This window comes from Abramis brama (genome assembly GCF_963993115.1).
Source record: "Abramis brama genome assembly, chromosome: 7".
Lineage (NCBI taxonomy): Eukaryota > Metazoa > Chordata > Actinopteri > Cypriniformes > Leuciscidae > Abramis > Abramis brama.
The window spans coordinates 5,316,540-5,335,415 of record NC_139969.1 but is presented as its reverse complement, the minus strand read 5'-3'; the positions used below and the strand labels follow the sequence as shown (position 1 = coordinate 5,335,415).

The following is an 18,876-nucleotide window of genomic DNA, read 5'->3' as shown; positions in this document are numbered from 1 at the left end:
GCGACGTCACGGAATGTGACCATTTTCGGGATTCTGATTGGCTAAGGTGGGCTTGAGCTTCTCGTTACACTGCCACCTACAGGTTTGGCATGCTCTTGACAGCATATACACAGGTTCGTGTGCACGATGTTATTTTTGAAAACGAAGAGGGGAGAAATGTCCGTTTATGAAAATAGCCATCCACGTGTAAACGTAGCCTGAGTGTTAACAATGACAGAGTCCCTCATTGGCTTTCAGCCTGACCTGTGTTGCACATACAATGCACTGGCCAGTACTGCTGTGACTACAGGGCCAAATCTAAAATAAATTGTCTTTTGAAAAACGAACACTAACAAATAAGCCGTTCCAGAGACTCTTCAGAGACCAGAAACAATAATTGAATTTATATTCTTAAATATAATATAATTGTATTATAACCCGAATTATATACATTATATTATAATCGCCAAGCAGGGCATTAATTGAAGAAGCGTGATATTTCATTGGTGTACTACCCAGTGCAAGAAGGGGAGGGGTATGCTTTTATTTTTGCCTTTAAAAAACATGGCTAGGAGTGTGGCACAGGTAATAGCACACCAAATCATCCTTGACTGGGGTGCACCAACTGAATTGAATCTGATAAGATAAGTAAATTTACAAGGAGAGTGTGAAAAGCTAACCTCAGACAGAAGTACCACAGCCTTTTGCAGGTCACAAAAGATCTGCACTAACTAAATGTGCAAACGACACCATAGCAAATGCTAAGCAGGCAACCCACAGATCTGGCTGTAATGAGAGCAACTTGAGGTAAAGCCATGAACATTGACTCACTGGAACTCATGACACTACGAGTGATAAAAACTCTGATTAATCTCTAATGCTCAAAAGACACAGCAGACTGTGAAGGCTGAACTGCAAGAGCAGCTTCAGGTGTCACAACATTCTGAAACAACAGCAACAATTCAGACTTGGTCAATGAAACTCGGTTTTGTCACGGAATGAACAGGTTCAGACGAGATGTGAATAATCTTTATTATAAACAGAAGTACGGAACCAGGTGTTAAGCAGGTGAGTTGATAACTTGCAGAAGGATACTGGAACTTAACTGAAGGATAATACAGTCTCTCTGATGCAGGTAGATGATGGCTGATGACTGGAGATAGACGGAGGACTGAAGAAGGCAGGTGAAGACGGGATGAGGATGAGGATGAGGATGAGGCAGGTAAGTAGTGATGTTACGCCTGACACCGACGCTCCGAAGCTTGCTTCAAACTCGAACGGTCCTTGCAATGAACCACTGCTTCGGAGCTTGTATCATTACGTCACTAGTCACGTGAAAATGACTTCTGAAGCAAACACACTGCTTCATTCTTGTAGTGAACCACCTGACTGCTTTGATTTGCCCAATCCAGTGTTGACAGGTTTGAAACCTGGCGGATGTATTTCTTATAAAAGTGAAGCCAAACCATGGCAACACCGTGGGTTGTAGTCGGTGTTTGGATTGGCGTTATTGTTGAGGAGAGTGGATTGAGTTTATTTCAGTGTTGTGCCAGCGAGAAAGAAAATAAAAATAAATAATATTTCTGAATAAAAACCATACCATTTAATGAACACTTTGTCTAAGCCTTCTGCATGTACCCAAAGCACAGCCTCTGACACATTTTTTTATTATTATTAATTAGAGAACATATGAACATTGTTACATAAAAACATGCATCAAAGACAGAAACTTCAAAAACCCTCTGCTACATTATACAAGTACAACACAAGCACATCCTTTTCAACATATAAAAATATCAGTCCCACCAGTTAACAAGTTATAGAGTACTGCTTCCCACAGCTAAACAAGATAAAGCTTTCACACATGATACTGCCCTGCTAAAAAAAAAAAAAAAAAAAAAAACTATAGAAACCATTATAGAAATTCTAATGGATTTAATGGTTTTCATGGGAATTTTATTGGTTGTAATGGGATTTATAGTGGTCTCTGTGGGTCTCTACTGATTTGGGTTCTATTGGTGGGGGCATTAAATCCTAATGGAATATATCCCAAATACACTACAAAAAATTATTCTTTAGTGGTTTAAATGGTAAAAGCCAATGGTTCCTACTGGTATTTTAATAGAAACCATTAGAATTTCTGTGATGGTTTCCAACTTTTTTTAAGCGGGTCTGATCTTCTGTCCTTGTCTAAAGAAATAATTACACATACACATCATGCTTAATGTTTTATTATCAAGGTGAACACATGAAATTCATCAGTATCTGTAAAATTCACCTACATAAATGAGTTTCACAGCACTAACACTGGTTCAGCTTTGATCGGCTCGGTAAACACGTCATAAACAGGGCGTTAACATATAAGCCTTTGCATTTTATGGTTGTCAGCTTTGTTGCATTACATTTACTTCACCAGGAGATGGTGCTGTAATTTCTATCTGAATGAAGCTTCGAGTAATGAACCATTTTCGACACAATTGTATCAGAAAGCAATAATGCTTTGAAACGCTTCATTTGGCCATCACTACAGGTAAGTATCAAGGTGAGTAACAAGATGAGTCTGTGAGTCTTAGTAGAGACGAGACCAGACGATGACTGAAGGATGAGTGCTGAATATAAAGGGGGGAGATGATGACGAGGTGCAGGTGATGATGATAATTACTCAGGGGAGAGTGAGTGCAGGTGCGCCAAAGAGGATCCTGGGGAATGTAGTGCAGAGAAGACAGACGGTGAATGTGACAGGTTTCATGTGACATCTGGAATTAAAAATGCAACTGACATGATAATGGAACAAGTAAAAGAATTCCACACGTTTGAATTGAATGTTTTTGAAATATTGGAATTATCTGTGGTTCGCTCTCCTCTGTTTTCTGTCTCAGGCTTACTTCTGCAAATTCCTCGGAAGACGGATGCCAGGAGGGGCAGGAGCCCACCTAGAGCAAATCCAGGACAGCGGAATTGTTAGAACATAACCTGAGACTCGGGAGATGGGTGAAAAGACATTACAAAAGGCCTTTTCACATGTCACACTATTACATTACTGCATAAATATGGCCTCCCAGTTTAGAACTGTATCGAAATTTGCAACACAATTGTTATAGATTAGATTCCACCCATCTCCTAGATATGAACACTGAACACACACCTCCATCACTATACCCTCATAACATCATCACCTGGAGTAGATAGAGTCTATCCAAGTGTTCAGCCTAACAGATCCAGATAGCTTCACACACACAGGATGGAGCTGATCTCACGATCGAGGTCTAACAGAGACACAGAGAATAGCATACGCTATTCACAACAAACTGCCAACAAATGTAACACACATGGACGACTGAATGCCTACAGTCACAAATCAAGACAAATTCTAAGGCAGACCTGCCATTAAATTTCAAACTCTATGATTGTTGGTGGGAGTTGGAAAATCAGAGGGCCCCTGATTTCTCAACATACCTACTAATAACAGAAACATAATTAAAATGGATAAATCTGAAGTGTGACCGCTTCAATCAATTACAAAATTTACAATTCAACTCTGTCATCGACTGTGACTTAGCCAGATCAATACACACACACTCTCTCACAAACACACACACAAACACTCACTGTCACAGACAAAGATAAACACAAACACACACACACACACACACACTCTCTCTCGCAGACAAAAACACACTCTGACATTCTAAAAAACACTCTCACACAAACACAAAACCATTGATCCTACCATTTGTTTGATTATTCGGTTTACACCGACCTCTTGTTACATTTCTGAAACTTATTTTGATTTCTGCATTTTTTCCTTTGAGTAATTCAGACAAACATTTCTGAAACTTATTTTGATTTTAATTTCTGAAACTTATTTTGATTTTAATTCCTGAAACTTATTTTGATTTCGTTTGAGTAATTCAGACAAACATTTCTGAAACTTATTTTGATTTCTGCATATTTGTATATTGTCCGTTTTACTTGCAACAATGTTTTTGGACATCAATTCAATTGAATCTCTATGTTTGGTTACACCAAAATTTAGCTGACTCTCATCATGAAATGTTGTTTTAACCCAGCACTGGTTGTTTTGTTAGAATGCCATTTATTTAAAAGTTTCTAGAAACAGGATAAGAGCTTGTAAGATCTTCCTTTGTCCTTCCTTGACCCTCTATAGGAGTACTATTGGTGTGGTAATTAAAATCAGGTAATTAATGAGACCAAATGTACCACTCACATTTGCTGACATGAACATGGTATTTTACACTGAACATGACATGATTTTGCTTTATTGCATTATGCGTTCCTATGCATTTCCTTACGACTGTAAGTTTATATGTGCTCAATCGTGAAGCGGACATTTAAGATGCTTTTCAGGTGTCTCACACAAAGCAGTGTGGATCGAAGGAGAACCCCTTCATCCACTGAGGTCTGCCCAGGCCACCGTACCACTGGAGGTGACAGGGTAGGTCAAGAAGGGTCAGATCATCATCGTGGAGAAGGTGCCAGGGAAGCGGAAGTTTCTCCATGAAGGAATGACACGTCAACTGAACAAGTCACAAAAGTTCCAGATTGACTCTATGAACTTTGCTCACATCACAGGATTACAGGAAGAGAACCTGAACGCATTCATCCACCTGCTGGACTCAAGCTATACACCTGGTGAGAACAGGTATTCTGCAGGTGAACACAGCTGAGCTTCTACAGATGCCAACATTGCAAAGACAATTTTTGTGCTACATCTTCAAGGAGTATAACAAACGTCTTACTGTGACCCCGTAAGTGTTCATCAGAATGTGACCCACCGGATCAAGGAGGGAAATCTGTAAGACTGAAAATACTGGTTAAGGCCTGGTCTATGAGACAAAAGGGCCCTGCTGGCTAATTAACATTCGACCTCCCCCATACAACCTCACTTCCTCTCAGAAACAACTAAGAGCTCACACAAGAACATGGTTTAATGTGAATGTTTATCATTGACTGTTATGTTTTTGGTGTCATTTGAAATGTCTCAAAGTGAGTGGTACAGATATCTCATATCCAGATAGATCAAATAAAAGGAAATAAGGTTTATAGAAGTTTAGAGAATACTGTTTCAGAGATAAGGCCAGATAAGGCAACCCCCCTTTTGTTGGATAGAAGCCATTTGAGGGTGGTCTCCCCCATCCCCCATGTCACCTGGTCAAAGAGGATAAAGGAAGGTGTTCGCCCTCTCTCTGGGCTCTTTTTGGCTGGACGTGGATTGAATAGGTGGTCTCTCTCTCTCTGGTGCATGCTGGGAGTTTGTGGAGGTGCTGAGCGTGTGTTGAGAGTGATTGTGTTTTCGGTGTTACCTTTCTGTTTTATGTATTTATTTTTTTCCCTCGCTGTGTTTAAAAAAAAAAAAAAATCAGTAAAAGGAAGGACCAATACCCCACTATATTGGTCATTGTAGAATGAGTCTGTACCTTTTATCTTGGGTAATAATTGCAGGCATTTTCTACAGCTTTTTGTCTTAATTCAAATGACTTTCAAAAAGTAATTATACATATTCACTGATAAAGTCAAAACCATAAAAACATGTACAAAGTACAAATCCAAAGTAATTCAACAAGCAAAATAAATAATGACGAATGCAAATAAGACTCATTTGTATAACAGACTAAAACAACCCATAAAAGACTGTTCAAACACACTTTATTTAACTGGTCAGGTTCATATAGAGGGCAAGCATTTGTTAGTGCATTAAAAAGATTTTTAAAGGGTACACATTTTTCATGTTGAAAGACAAACTGAAACTTCGTTTCCAGGCTTAAAAAGATAAAAAAGACAAGTAACCCTGCTTCACTGACTGTTTGAAACTAGACAAAATAAAGCCAAAAAAAGCAAAAAGCATTTGTATCCCTCATTGTTTTTCCAACCTTGCTTTTTTTGGGCAATATCATCCCACTCTTTCAATAAAAACACACTGATTCCTTCAACAGCCACACAAAGCACCAGTTGACTAAACCCAGCAAATATCTTCACCCCCTCCTTCTCCTCCAGGAACGCCACAATCTGAGGGTTTTTAAGGCTTCTCATTAACCTGAAACACCTGCCTCCACTGATCATCTCAACCCACATCATTAGCCCATTACAGGGGTGTAGATCCCAAACAGAACCAGATGAGGGAGACAGAGACTCTATAGAATACAGCACAGTAGAACAAAACACTCAAATAATGCCTGAATTACAAGTATATACCCAATAAAAATCATCATTAAACTGCTAAACTATGCTGGTCAGTAACAATATAAATACATCATATGATACACACGAGACTGAACTGATTAAACCATTTAACTTAGTTAATGTACCCATAATTGCAGAATATTACAGAGAACCGGCGCTGGATGGTCTCTATAGCATCTAAAGGCAGATATTAAAGGGTTAGTTCTGAGGTTAATCTGAGCTTTCTGTCCCTCCATTGACAGCCAACGCAACTTCCACTTTCAATAAAACTGAGGTTAAACCACTGGAGTCACATGGATCACTTTAATGATGTCTTTACTACCTTTCAGGGGCTTGAAAGTGGTAGTTGCGTAAAACTGTAGATAAAATTCACCATCAGATGGCGTCACACTTACAGCACAGATGTGTATTGGCTATATGAGCAATTTTACGCAGAGAATTTAATGTCCTTATTTATTGTGCAATTAAAATTAATTCTAACTTAAATGAACTGTAATTTAATAACTACTAACAAAATTGCATTTCGTAAACCTACAATTTATGTAGGCCTAATTTGGACTTGCATGAAAATAAAAATGAAGGTTTCAGCTCTTTCTAACGTGTTGTTGTGTCACTTTTGTCCTCCATTTGGTCAAGAATCCATTCTGGAATGTCCCTGTGATGTAAAGATGCAGAGAAATGAAATGCACTTCTATGCAAGACTGGAATTATTCATTTTGTTTCAACTATAAAAGCCAACTACATTTAAACACGCACACACACACACACACACACCGCTGACACATTTACAGTTTTAGCTGATACAACCTGTTAAATGTCAGTGTCCCACCAGTGGGATGCTTAGTGCTATTTTTTATTGCCTTTTTTTCCCTATCACATATTTTATTATTCATCTTAAATTATGTATCATTCGAAAGCTTAAACTACGGTGGCTGAGAGAGCTCAACTAAAGAAAACACATGCAAATAGAAAAAAACACCAGCAAATTAAAAAAGAAAGTGCTGCAAAAACTCAAAACGCACTCACAACGCTAAATACGTGTCTGTATTTGCAGCACGTGTTATCAAACTGATGATGTTTTCTTAATTTGCTGGTGTTTTTTTCTATTTGCTTGTGTTTTCTTCAGTTGCATTTGCAGCACATTGAGTGATCTCAGTATTCATCTTGTTCAAATCAGACATTGCCTTATGATGAAAACGGTAGTTCAGCGGTGTCCACCTCACTATCTCTAGGGCTGAATCCGAAATCACCCCCTAATCCCTCATTCACTGTTCCCTACGTTAGTCCACTAACACCGTTCACTTGAGGGAGAGAATGAAAAGGAGTGAGCGAATTCGGACAGCCGTTGAGCGTACATCGGTTGTACACTCTTTATTGCACTAATTGCGGTGCATTATGAGATTGAATAAGTGCACTCAATAATGTCCACTATGGTTTCGGACACCACTACAAATGGCTGTCCCCTCAAATAATGCCCTTTTTGTGGATATAGGGGGCGATTTCTGATTCAGCCTAGTACTTTCTCTCTTTGTTCAGTTTGTTCGGCCTCGTCAATACTTTGCAGAAGTTTATCCTGTGGTCCTGTTGCCTGATATTAAAGACTTTTGATCCTTCATCTTCATACGCGTGTTTACAACAAACCGTGACACTTGGTGGCTATTTTTAGTAGGCCTATAGCCAACATTGCAACACAGCTTGGTTTGCATGTGGCTTTGATGTTTTAGCAATTTCAGAGTCCAAATTGTTTTGTAAAATATATATTTTTGCATAAAATAAGTTTAGTACAGAACATTTTCTTTACAGTAAACTTAAAGTAACTTTTTTGAAGTAAAGTGTTTTTACTTCAGCAATCTTATTCCAAAGTGACATTTAACAGGTTTACACTAACTAAAAACTGAAATGGTACAAATAGATTTATTATTAATTTACAATCAATTACTTTCATTTGCTCATAACGTCATTAAGAAGGAGCAGGGTGTGTATGGATATGAACTCACAGCCTTTCGAGGTTTTTTCACAGAGCTGTAGATCACGTCGCCCTCTGGATCCACTGACGATAAAGCCTGTGAATAAACATGATCAGCTTAAGAATAAGAATTCTGGGGATTTCCATTTCTTTCCTTTTTAGCATTTAGTAATTAATTTGTAATAAAAACTTTAAATATAAATTGTAAGTGGGCATTAAACCCAGTTCTTTCCATCTAGGATTAATTTCATTTAGCATGTGATGTTTTCTTTCTCGAAACTGTCAGGGTTCTGCCCTGGAAGCCTTGTCTGTGTTGTTGTGGTTTCATGTTTCTATGTTTGTCTTGTGTTTGAGCACATGGCTCTGTCTTTGTTTGTGTTTGCCATGTGCTCCTCTTGTCCTGCCTCCTTGTTTCCTGTTACCACGCCCCCTTGTTTAGTTCACGTCTTGCCCTCGTTTCACTAATTGTGCTCACCTGATCGTCATGTGCTCTGGTCCCTTTATATTGTGCCTCTTTTCCTCATGTCTTGGTTCGTTTTGGTGTGTTGTCTGTGTTCAATGTTTGTATGAAGTTACCACAGAAATGGACAACTTCTGGAAATCGTTTGGAGTTCTCTTCATTCCAGTTCCCGTTTGGCATCCACACAGGATTATTCATATCACTCATCCTCTCCGGTGTATTTGTATTCTGGTCGCCCGCCTGCTATACGTGGTGTTTTGAGTATTAGCATCTGTTCTACCTGTCTTTGTCAATAAATATCACTCCCTGTTCATTCTGCGCCTGGGTCCTCCCTCTCTGAATCCTGACAGAAACTGGATAAGCCTATCCCAATCCTTCCTCTTGTGTCCGACATGAGCTGTAAATGATGTGAAGAAACTGAATCTCAAAATAGAAAATCCAAGTCCACCTTCAGTGTTCTGCAAGGTAGGCAAAAGTTTTTTGTGCTAATTTTAATTTCCTGTCGCTGTGCATGCACTTTTATTGTATGTGGCAGTGTAAACAACAGCTCAAAACCCTTTTATTTAAAGGCTAAATTTACTTCCCGTAGACAATTCCCATTGCATTATTGCAAGCAGTATCGATGATGTCACTAATGTTATGTGCAGTTAAATATCCCAGTGTGTATTTTGTCTCGGTGTGTTTATTTGTGTAACAAGTGTTCTTCTCACTAATACTCTTGTTGTGCAACGTGGAGTTTGATGTGTTTTATAGACACGATATTGTTTCTTAATCAAATGTGTTGACCCCCCTCCCCCTCCCCCAGCACCCTATCCTAAAACAAGTTTCCCTTTTGATTTGGACAAACAGGACGTCCCAGCCTAAACTGCAGTGTGACTCAGTCATTCAGAGCATTCAAAGACCACACTTACTGCCTTATGAAAGATCACAGTACTGTAAGTCACCGAACAGCCGTCCACTGAGGCATCATTAATTTTCAATCATCATCTCAGTAAATGTCTACAGAGAGGACTGATGACTTACAGTAGCGGCTGCTGGACTGATGGATGTCATCTGGTTTTCAGAGGCGGTCTGCATCAAACACAAACACAGATTTAGATTATTTTCCAAAGATTTCTGAATTCCATCAGTGTGTAAACTACTTACTGTATTACTGGTGGTGTTAAAATGTTCTTCTCCTCTAATGTGACCCGTCTCTGTCAGAGTGAGATATGAAGATTAAATATCATAATATTTTCCATAGACACTGTTAAAAAAAAAAAAGTTGTGAAAACCAGCTTTTGGAACCTTTATTTTTAAGATTATACAATTACAGTTGACAGGGTTTATGAATGGCATATACAAAAGATATAAAATACTTGATTCTGATTGGTCAGTTGTATCTTTTTGTTGTCAAATGTGTGTGTATCATGATGCAAAACTGTAAATTTGACCCGGTTTTTGTCCCTGTTTTTGTAATTGTGCTAGTTTGATGCCTCTCGAGTCACTTTACAGCCTCTTTCTTCTCACATACTGTAATCCATATATACAGTATATTATGCCCATTTATTGATTTCTTTATTAAGTAGCTGTAAATGAAGCACAATAATATACTGTCAGTCCTCCAGAAGTGTAAAGAGAAAACTCACCCGGCTTCTTTCTCAGCCTCCAGGTTACTATTACAGCGAGAAAAACAAGCAGGAACAGCACAAGCGTCGCTACAAGACTCATGAGCAGAATCACATCATGCCTGCAGTGATGGAGAGACATATTTGTGTTTATCATACAGAACTATTCTCACTTTAATGTGTGCAGCAAATTCATCTGTTAAAGCTTTGTTTCTAATTTAGAGATGCAATAAAAGCAAATTAATTAATTTACATGCCTTAAATAGTTGTTTTCCTCATCCTGGCGGTGTATTTCTTTATTAATAGTCGCTGAGGCTGTTGTTGTTAGAGATGGATGAGCTTCATCTCTGCAATTAAAATTAACATTACATTCCTATGTTGACATGTAATAGTTTGGTATCAGTTGCTATGAATGACTGAATAACAATGTTCACACTTACATGTGTGTCTCAGGTCTTGAATCAGTAATCATAACTGCTGCCAAAAACAGAAACAGATTTTGATCAGAGTGTTATCATTATTTGAAAGAAGCTGTTTGTTATGGGAGCCCGTTTCCACCACATAAGGAAAAAAACTAATGCCTTTGTAAATGATAATTATGACATAGAAAGTTGACTTTGTCATAATTATGACTTTTGATGTCATAATTATGCCTTTTTTTCTTATAATTTAGACTTATGTCATAATTTTCTGTTATAATTATGAATTAAGCGTTTTTTACGTTTTTCATACTTTTTAATGTCATCATTAAAAATGCTGTCGTAATTATGACTTTTTTTGTTATAATTTTGACTTATGTCACAGTCTTTTTATGTCATAACTAGATGTACAAAATATGACCGCCGCTCAGGCCTGCACTGGCTTTCCACAAAAAGAAATGACGTGAGCAATTTGGCTGTATTGCGTGTTTATGTATATACCTAAAAAAAGTAGTAGTATGTGCATGTCTGTCTGTGTGTTTGTGTATGTGTGTGTCTGTGTGTGTGTGTCTGTGCGTGTATGTATGCGTGCGTACATGTGTGTGCGCGTGTGTGTGTGTGTGTGTGTGTCTGTGCATGTGGATTTGTATGTGTGTGTGTATGGGTGTGTGTCTGTGCGTGTGGATGTCAGTGTGTGTGCATGCTTGCGTTTGTTTGTATTCCTGCATGTGTGTGTGTGACAGTTAGGGTTGCCAACTTCAGAAAAGGAAAATGCGGGACAATCGTGGTTATTTATAGGAAAATGAGGGACACTCAAAATATTTGTACTGTATCACACAGTGTACGTCATTTCAGTGTCTGCAGTTAAGTTTGTGTTTAAAAGGTTATCAGACATAAACACATTTGTATTGCTTAACCTATTTATGTATTTAATTCTAAAAATAATTTTAATGTCATACATGAAAAAAGTCACATTACAAACAAACCATAGTTCAAAATAACAGCATTTATATAAAATAGAAAGCTTTTTTAACATTATACACTAGGCTTACAGTTCAAAAGTTTGGGGTTAGTAAGATTATTTTTTGGGGAAAAAAATAAAGAAAGTAATTGCCTACTTTTATTCAGCAAGGATGCATTACATTAATCAAAAGTGACAGTTAAGATAATGTTACAAAAGCTTTCTATGTACTTTCTAAAAGCTTTAAAACATTAATAATAATCAGAAATGTTTTTTGAGCATATTATTCCCTCAGGTAGATTACATGTTTTCTTGCGTGGCTGGATGTTAGACTCATGAACAATAATCACGTTGTTTGCATTCGCCAAAATTTATTAGCCGAAATCAAAACGTGGACAGTGAAAGGAAATTACCGTTAGCGCGAGACGAGTCCGGCTTGAAGCGGAAGCGACCAGACGGCAGAGGATGTTCGCAAATCAAACAATGATTTGTCTCAAAACAGTGATTAAAAAAAGCTGTGATTGGATGATGACAGGTGTCTGTGATCATTCTCAAGTCTCGTGGTCAGCACTGCTGCTGTTGCTGTTGTATCAGTCAGTGGTTTATCAGCTTGTCAAAAAACGGGACACGGGAGGTCACGCAAGGGACAAATAAATTAGGGCCAAAATGCGGGACGTCCCGCCTAATTCGGGACAGTTGGCAACCTTAGTGACAGTATCATCCTAAACCAGCAACCCTTCGCTCAACACCACCATCTACAGGCCGATGAGTGTACAGTCACTAAATGTGCACATAAATGAATTTATTTTATACCCCCCCATGGATGAAATTCTACGAAACTTAGCATACCCCCAGAGGATGTCAAGTTAATCATACACATGAAATATGGTGCAGTTCTGAACATCTCAACTGAAGATAGGGGCGATTAAAGCAGAATAATATTGCATTTTCATTTTTTATGGGAGGGGCGCAAATCACAAATGAGTGATTATGGGCTAGGTTGATGTGGGCCCTTAAGAGCAACATACCATAAACATTTCTTCATCCTCGGTGCCACGGTTCAGGTAGTTATTTAGGAAAAACTGCATTTTTTGGGTTTGGGGGGGCCCAGCGCGGGGGGGGGAGTGGCCCCCGGGGACCAAACGAAATTTTTCCGTAAAAGTCTAGTGGGGCTACATGCCCACCAAATTTCATGTTCCCCGGTGTTTCGGTGTCCCTGGTATCGTTGACGAAAAAATTCAGTAGATGACGAAAAAAAAAAAAAAAAAAACCTTTGACAATCCCTATATGATAAGTCATAATTATGACTTCTATCTTATAATTTAGACTTTTGTCATAATTCTGACATTTTATAGAATTTCATCTTTTTGTGTCATAATTATGACTTTTTATCTCATAATTCAGACTTCAGCATTTTTTTTTCATAAATGTCATAATTATGATTTACTAAAGCATGATTTTTTTCCGTATGTGGCTGAAATTGTATGCAGTGCATCTAAACAACGACTGTCTCCAGAGTATTTTATTTTTTTCTGATGGATAAATGATTACACATGTCATTTCATAATTGGTAATTAAACACATTAAAAAAATTTGATCTGATTAACCCAGTTCAGCTGCTCCTTACTGGTTATTATTTCATTCACACTTGTAGGATTTCTGCTTGCAGATGTCTGAGTTGTGTACCTGCAAAACAATGTAAAAAGAGAGAGAAAAATATGTGACCCTGGATCACAAAACCAGTCACATGTCGCACGGGCATATTTGTGGCAATAGCCAACAATACACTGTATGGGTCAAAATCATCGATTTTCCTTTTTTACCAAAGATCATTAGGATATTAAGTAAAGTATCATGTTCCATGAAGATATTTAGTAAATTTCCTACCGTAAATATATAAAACATTTATTTTTGTGAATGAATGCAGCACAATCGCCAACATAAATGGAGAACTTTAAAGGAGATTTTCTCAATGTTTCGATTTTTTTGCACCCTCAGATTCCAGATTTTCAATAGTTGTATCTCGGCCACATATTGTCCTATCATAACAAACCATACATCAATGGAAAGCTTATTTATTAAGCGTTCAACTGATGCATAAATCTCAATTTCAAAAAATGTACCCATGTAACTGGTTTTGTGGTCCAGGGTCACATATGTTCACTCAAAAATTAAAGTACAATCGAGTCTTTCCAAACCTGTAAGTATACTGTATACTTTCTTTCTTCAATGAAAAAAAAAAAAAAAAGTAGGCTTGTATGCTCTTCTCCTGTACTTCTTTCCTTAAAAAATACCTAATCAGTCCAAATTATGAACAAATCATTTAGACCAGTTTTGGGAACAGGATCAACAGGTTTTTCGGGCTACAAAAGTATTTAGATGCATTGGTCAAAAAGTACACCTACTTGTCTGTCTCGGGGTCAGATGGTGTAGTTGTTGGAATATGTGTCACTGAAAGGAGAAAAACATGAAGTTATTTTTAGGCCATTAAGATTATTTGTGTAGATATTTAATTGATAAGATTATCACTTATTTGTGATCTTACCAGGTTTGGGTTCATTGACAGTGAGTTGAACAGGAGCCTGCAGATCTCCTACAGAGCAGAGGTACCATCCAGAATCACTAAGTCTCAGTCCAGTCATCAACACAGTGAAGTAGCTTCTCCCATCATCACTGATCTGGACTGATGAATTCTGGGATGTGTCAGTCCTCTTCTCAGTGTAACAGCTCTGATCTTTATATCTGCACCACTGTTTGAGTTCATTCTTATATCCAGAAGTGTAGAAACACTGGACACTGACATTATCACCTTCATGTCCAGATACACTGCTGCTCTTCACAGACACATCAGGAGCTGAACACAGTCAAAAAGACAATAAGATTTGTCCATCAATTGTCTTATTGGCTATAAAATGTAAATAGGCCTATCTAAATTCCCTTGATATTGATATATTTGATATTTGTAAGTGTTTACTTGTTACGGTTGGTAACACACTTTATTCAAAACTGGTTTTATTTTTAACAGTTACAGTCACAGAACCGAAAAATGTGGTAGTTTGGTTCCTGTACTATAGAAAGTTCATTATTTCACCGATATGCAGGAAAGCTGTTCTAAAATACAAAAAATTAACAAAAAATAACATAATTTCTGTTTCCGTATTCAAAAAATGTCTCCTGCACGGATACCGCTTAACTGCTTTTTTAAACCACATTCAGCGAGTAATGTGATCCAGAACGAATCTGTCTTATGAGACGGTTCTTTTCAGTGCATTAAATAATAGGCTACAGAGCAACCAGTCCAACTACAGAATGAATAGGCTTGTTTGATAAGAGCAAAATCTGTGCAGAAGCGATCACCGGTGATCACCGCGAAATGCCGGTTAGAAATGTGTCCGAGTGGTCCTGTACCGTAGACTGTATAAAAGGCTCTGATGTCCTGCTGACGTAGGCTATGTAAAAAAACTCTTGCGAAGGCGAGGCGGACGTGTCGGATTCTGCAGTTGATCTCCACCGACTGCGCTGAGTAAAAGCACGATGGGAAACGATTTGCTGACGACACAGCTTAATGTTCATTGGTTTAAACAACCGTAATATATTGTTTTCTTTAACAATGTTTGATTTTAAAACCCTGATATCCTGCTTTTATGTGTATAATGATGTGTGACTATTCCTAAACTTTCTGACAGTGCGATTTGCGCACGAGCATGAATCCCACAATATCCCTTGATATCAAAGGTGTCTGATCCACTACGAGAAGTTTTATCTTTAAGATGTATGTGACCATCATATGGACAGTAAAAGAGCACACACAATCCCTATTCTAATTGGAATGGAATGGTAAAAGCGTGTTGGCACGTGACAGGAGGCGCTACGGTGGCCGAGAGAGCTCAACGCACTGCAACTGAAGAATTCACATGCAAATAGAAAAACACCTGCAAATTAAAGGGGTGGTTGATTATGATTTCACTTTTCTAACTTTAGTTAGTGTGTAATGTTGCTGTTTGAACATAAACAACATCTGCAAAGTTACAATGCTCAAAGTTCAAAGCAAAGGGAGATATTTTCTTTTAAAGAAATTACTTTTTAAGGACTACAACAAACGGCTGGTAGGAACTACACAACATTCCTCCCAGGTTAGTGACCAGGCACGTGCACAGATAGGGCTCAACCTATGCAGAGCACATGCCCTTTTTACCCTTACACTCCGAAGTGCCCTTATTTTGGTGGTGTTTTTTTTTTTTTTTTTAAATCAATGCTATTGGTCACCCTTTACGTCTGTCTGTCTGTTTTACAAATATTTAGCCAATGAAAGTTCTTAAAACAAGCTTGTGTAAATCTTATTCGATCCTCAAGCTGTCAGTAAGCTGATAACTCCGCCCCCTCTATATTCACTGAATCAACTAAAGTTCCACAGCAGCCGCACAGTAGACAGCAGCTGAACGAAGTTTTGCGAAGGGTAAATAAATATCTTGTTGTTTGAATAAGTACTACTAAACACTATGTCTATAAAGGCTCATATTTTATTTATTTGATGTCCGACTCACTGACTGAGACATGTGGGACTTCGCCTGATTGAGAGGTAGCATTTGCCATCTAGTCATAGCCAATACATAGCCTAAATAGCCTGTGCGTGCATACAGTAGCATTTCATCTTTTATGAAATGCGATTTTGGCCAAATGTATTTTACAACAGGAAAAACTGAGCGCCCCGCCCATATAGCTACAACAAACTAGTTTGTAACCTGTTGATGAAAATGTAATGTGATGCCGGCAGGCGCTGGCGTCGTTTTAATGATGGACAAAAAAATGCACATTTGCACGCATTCGCTGGTCAAAAACTATATATTGATAAGTAATACAACAACATATAATTTGTTTTTACCATCGGAAAATCATAACAGGTGCGCCCCCGTGCTGTTTCGTACTGGAACTTACACAAAGCGAAATTAGACTAATTAGACTTAATTATGGTTAATTCAAGGCTGTTAATATTCGCTATCTAGCTAATTTTTTAATCTATAGTATTCTATACTCTCTGCTCGTCCTCACATGTATAAAATGTAGTAAAACATGGTTTTACTACAGTAATGTTGTAGTAGTAACTAAAAAAAACATTACAGAAGATCACTGTGAAATCTTTATATTTTATCATGCATAATGTAATTCATGATTTAATTCATTCCAAGGCTTCATTTATTTGATCCAAAATACAGCAAAAACAGTAATATTGTGAACTATTTTTACAATTTAAAATAACTGTTTTCTATTTGAATATATTTTAAAATGTCATTTATTTCTGTGATCAAAGCTGAATTATGGTTGTTATTAATCGTGAATAAATCTAAAGCTTTTGAGACTATTATTTTATTATTATTTTTATTTTGTCTTATTGAATTTGTCATGAAGATGTGACCATTTCTTCATTTTATGTAGGCTTACTAAATAATCTTGATATAAAAAGAAAACGGGAGGAGGGTGCCCTTTTTCAGTTTCAGCACCCCTCAAAAGGTCTGTGCACGGCCCTGTTAGTGACATCACCAACCCTATAATTTACATAAACCCCACCCCCAGAACACGATTTATAGATTATCAAGACAGAATATGCTAATCAATGACTAGAAGATAACTACACATAAGTTACATAAATTCACCAACTAACCATTCAGAAATGTTACATATTGTCACTTCTTCTTGAGTCTCTCCATCTTTCTGACTTCGGTTTGAACATAAAAGGCTAAAAGTTTTAGAAATTTTCAGTGCGTGTCTGTGTGAGGTAAAAGGACACAAGCTCTTGAAGCTCCGCCCCCTGTGCCGGGAGCAGCAGCTCATTTGCATTTAAAGGAGCAGACACAAAACTGTGCATTTTTGCTCACCCTCAAAAAGTGACAACTTTAACATGCTATATAAAAATATCTGTGGGGTATTTTGAGCTGAAACTTCACATACACACTCTGGGGACATCAGAGACTTATTTTACATATTGAGAAAAGGGCATTATACCACCCCTTTAAGAAAACATCTTCATCAGTTTTATAACACACGTGTACTCCAAATACTCACAACACAACCAAATACAGAAAAGTGCTGCAAAAGTTCACAACACAACCAAATATAGAAACGCGCTACAAATAGCACAATGGAATAATAAAAATAACACAACGGAAATGTTTCCAGGGGACCCCAATAAGTGACGAACCAGGCTGGGACATGCTTATTGCTCGTGAGCATCCTTATGCCCTACTTCCTGCAATTGGGGACTTTGGAGTGAGCAGGGCACTTGTGTAGCATTATGTAGCGGTGCCACTTGGCGAAGGGAGCAACGAAAGACAATGTAATTTCCTCATTATTTTCACCTGGGATGTTCCTATGAAAACACAAATGGTGTCCATCAGCTGAATAGGCTGTTCTTGCAACAGACATTTCTTATTATTGCTGTTAACATAACTGTTGCAAATATACATTTTATACAAAAAGTTTTAGATGTTATATATCTGTGTGTGAGTGAGTGCCTCAACTTTAAAACTTGTCATCTCATCTTTGGACCCTGCATTACCTAACATTTCTTATGAAACTTATTTAAACTTAACATGACAAAATTTGTACAATGTAACTGATGTATATATTAATATCTTACCCTGATGTTCTATTTCTCTATCTTTTTTATTTCAGCTCATTGTTAACTCTTTTCTCATTTGTATTCTGATGACATTGAATATATTGTTAATGCATTTTGTATATTGCATACAAAGTTGTTTGTCATAAACATGTCATCTCTGTACGTTTTGCAAAAAAAAAAAAAAAAGAAGGAAAGAAAAGAAAAGTTGTCAACTTTTGCACCATGTTTCTGTATTTGGTTGTATGTTGAGTATTTGGAGCACACGTGTGTTAAAAAGCTGATGAAGATGTTTTCTTAATTTGCGGCCATTTTTTTTTCTATCTGCATGTGTTTTATTCAGTTGCATTGTGCTCTCTGCCACCGTATAGCCTCCACTCGAGGAGTGAAATCTAAAAAATGTTCCACATATGGTTGAAAATACCATCACTGGCCTAGAGAGATAACATTCTGAGAGTTACGACTATAAAAGAGGAAGGATGCCCTCCCTTCACTGTCACACTGCAGCCACTCTGTGTGACTGTATGACTGCTGGCCTTAACTTAAGAGAAAATAAAATTAGTCAATTTGTCTCTTATTCAGAATTGTTTATTTGTTTATTTGCCATCTCGTCTATCTTGCCAGCAGTTTTTTCACTCCCCATCACTGTAGCCGCATACTCTTGCCTATA

The 18,876-nt window shown here is 37.7% G+C and overlaps 1 protein-coding gene across 1 annotated transcript in view; it reads right to left on the bottom strand.

Annotated features, from left to right (window-relative positions):
* Window positions 1–2,333: 2,333 nt before the first annotated feature.
* The window catches only part of LOC311085990 (uncharacterized protein), a 59,569-nt gene continuing 43,026 nt past the window's right edge, over window positions 2,334–18,876 (bottom strand). Inside the window, exons 8-14 of the mRNA XM_084118608.1 lie at window positions 10,471–10,560; window positions 10,235–10,335; window positions 9,753–9,802; window positions 9,630–9,677; window positions 8,178–8,243; window positions 2,865–2,912; window positions 2,334–2,678 (exon numbers count right to left, since the gene is read on the bottom strand). Of these exons, the coding sequence (XP_083974734.1) occupies window positions 2,517–2,678; window positions 2,865–2,912; window positions 8,178–8,243; window positions 9,630–9,677; window positions 9,753–9,802; window positions 10,235–10,335; window positions 10,471–10,560 (565 nt within the window). The 3' untranslated portion in view covers window positions 2,334–2,516. The remainder of the gene's footprint in view (window positions 2,679–2,864; window positions 2,913–8,177; window positions 8,244–9,629; window positions 9,678–9,752; window positions 9,803–10,234; window positions 10,336–10,470; window positions 10,561–18,876) is intronic.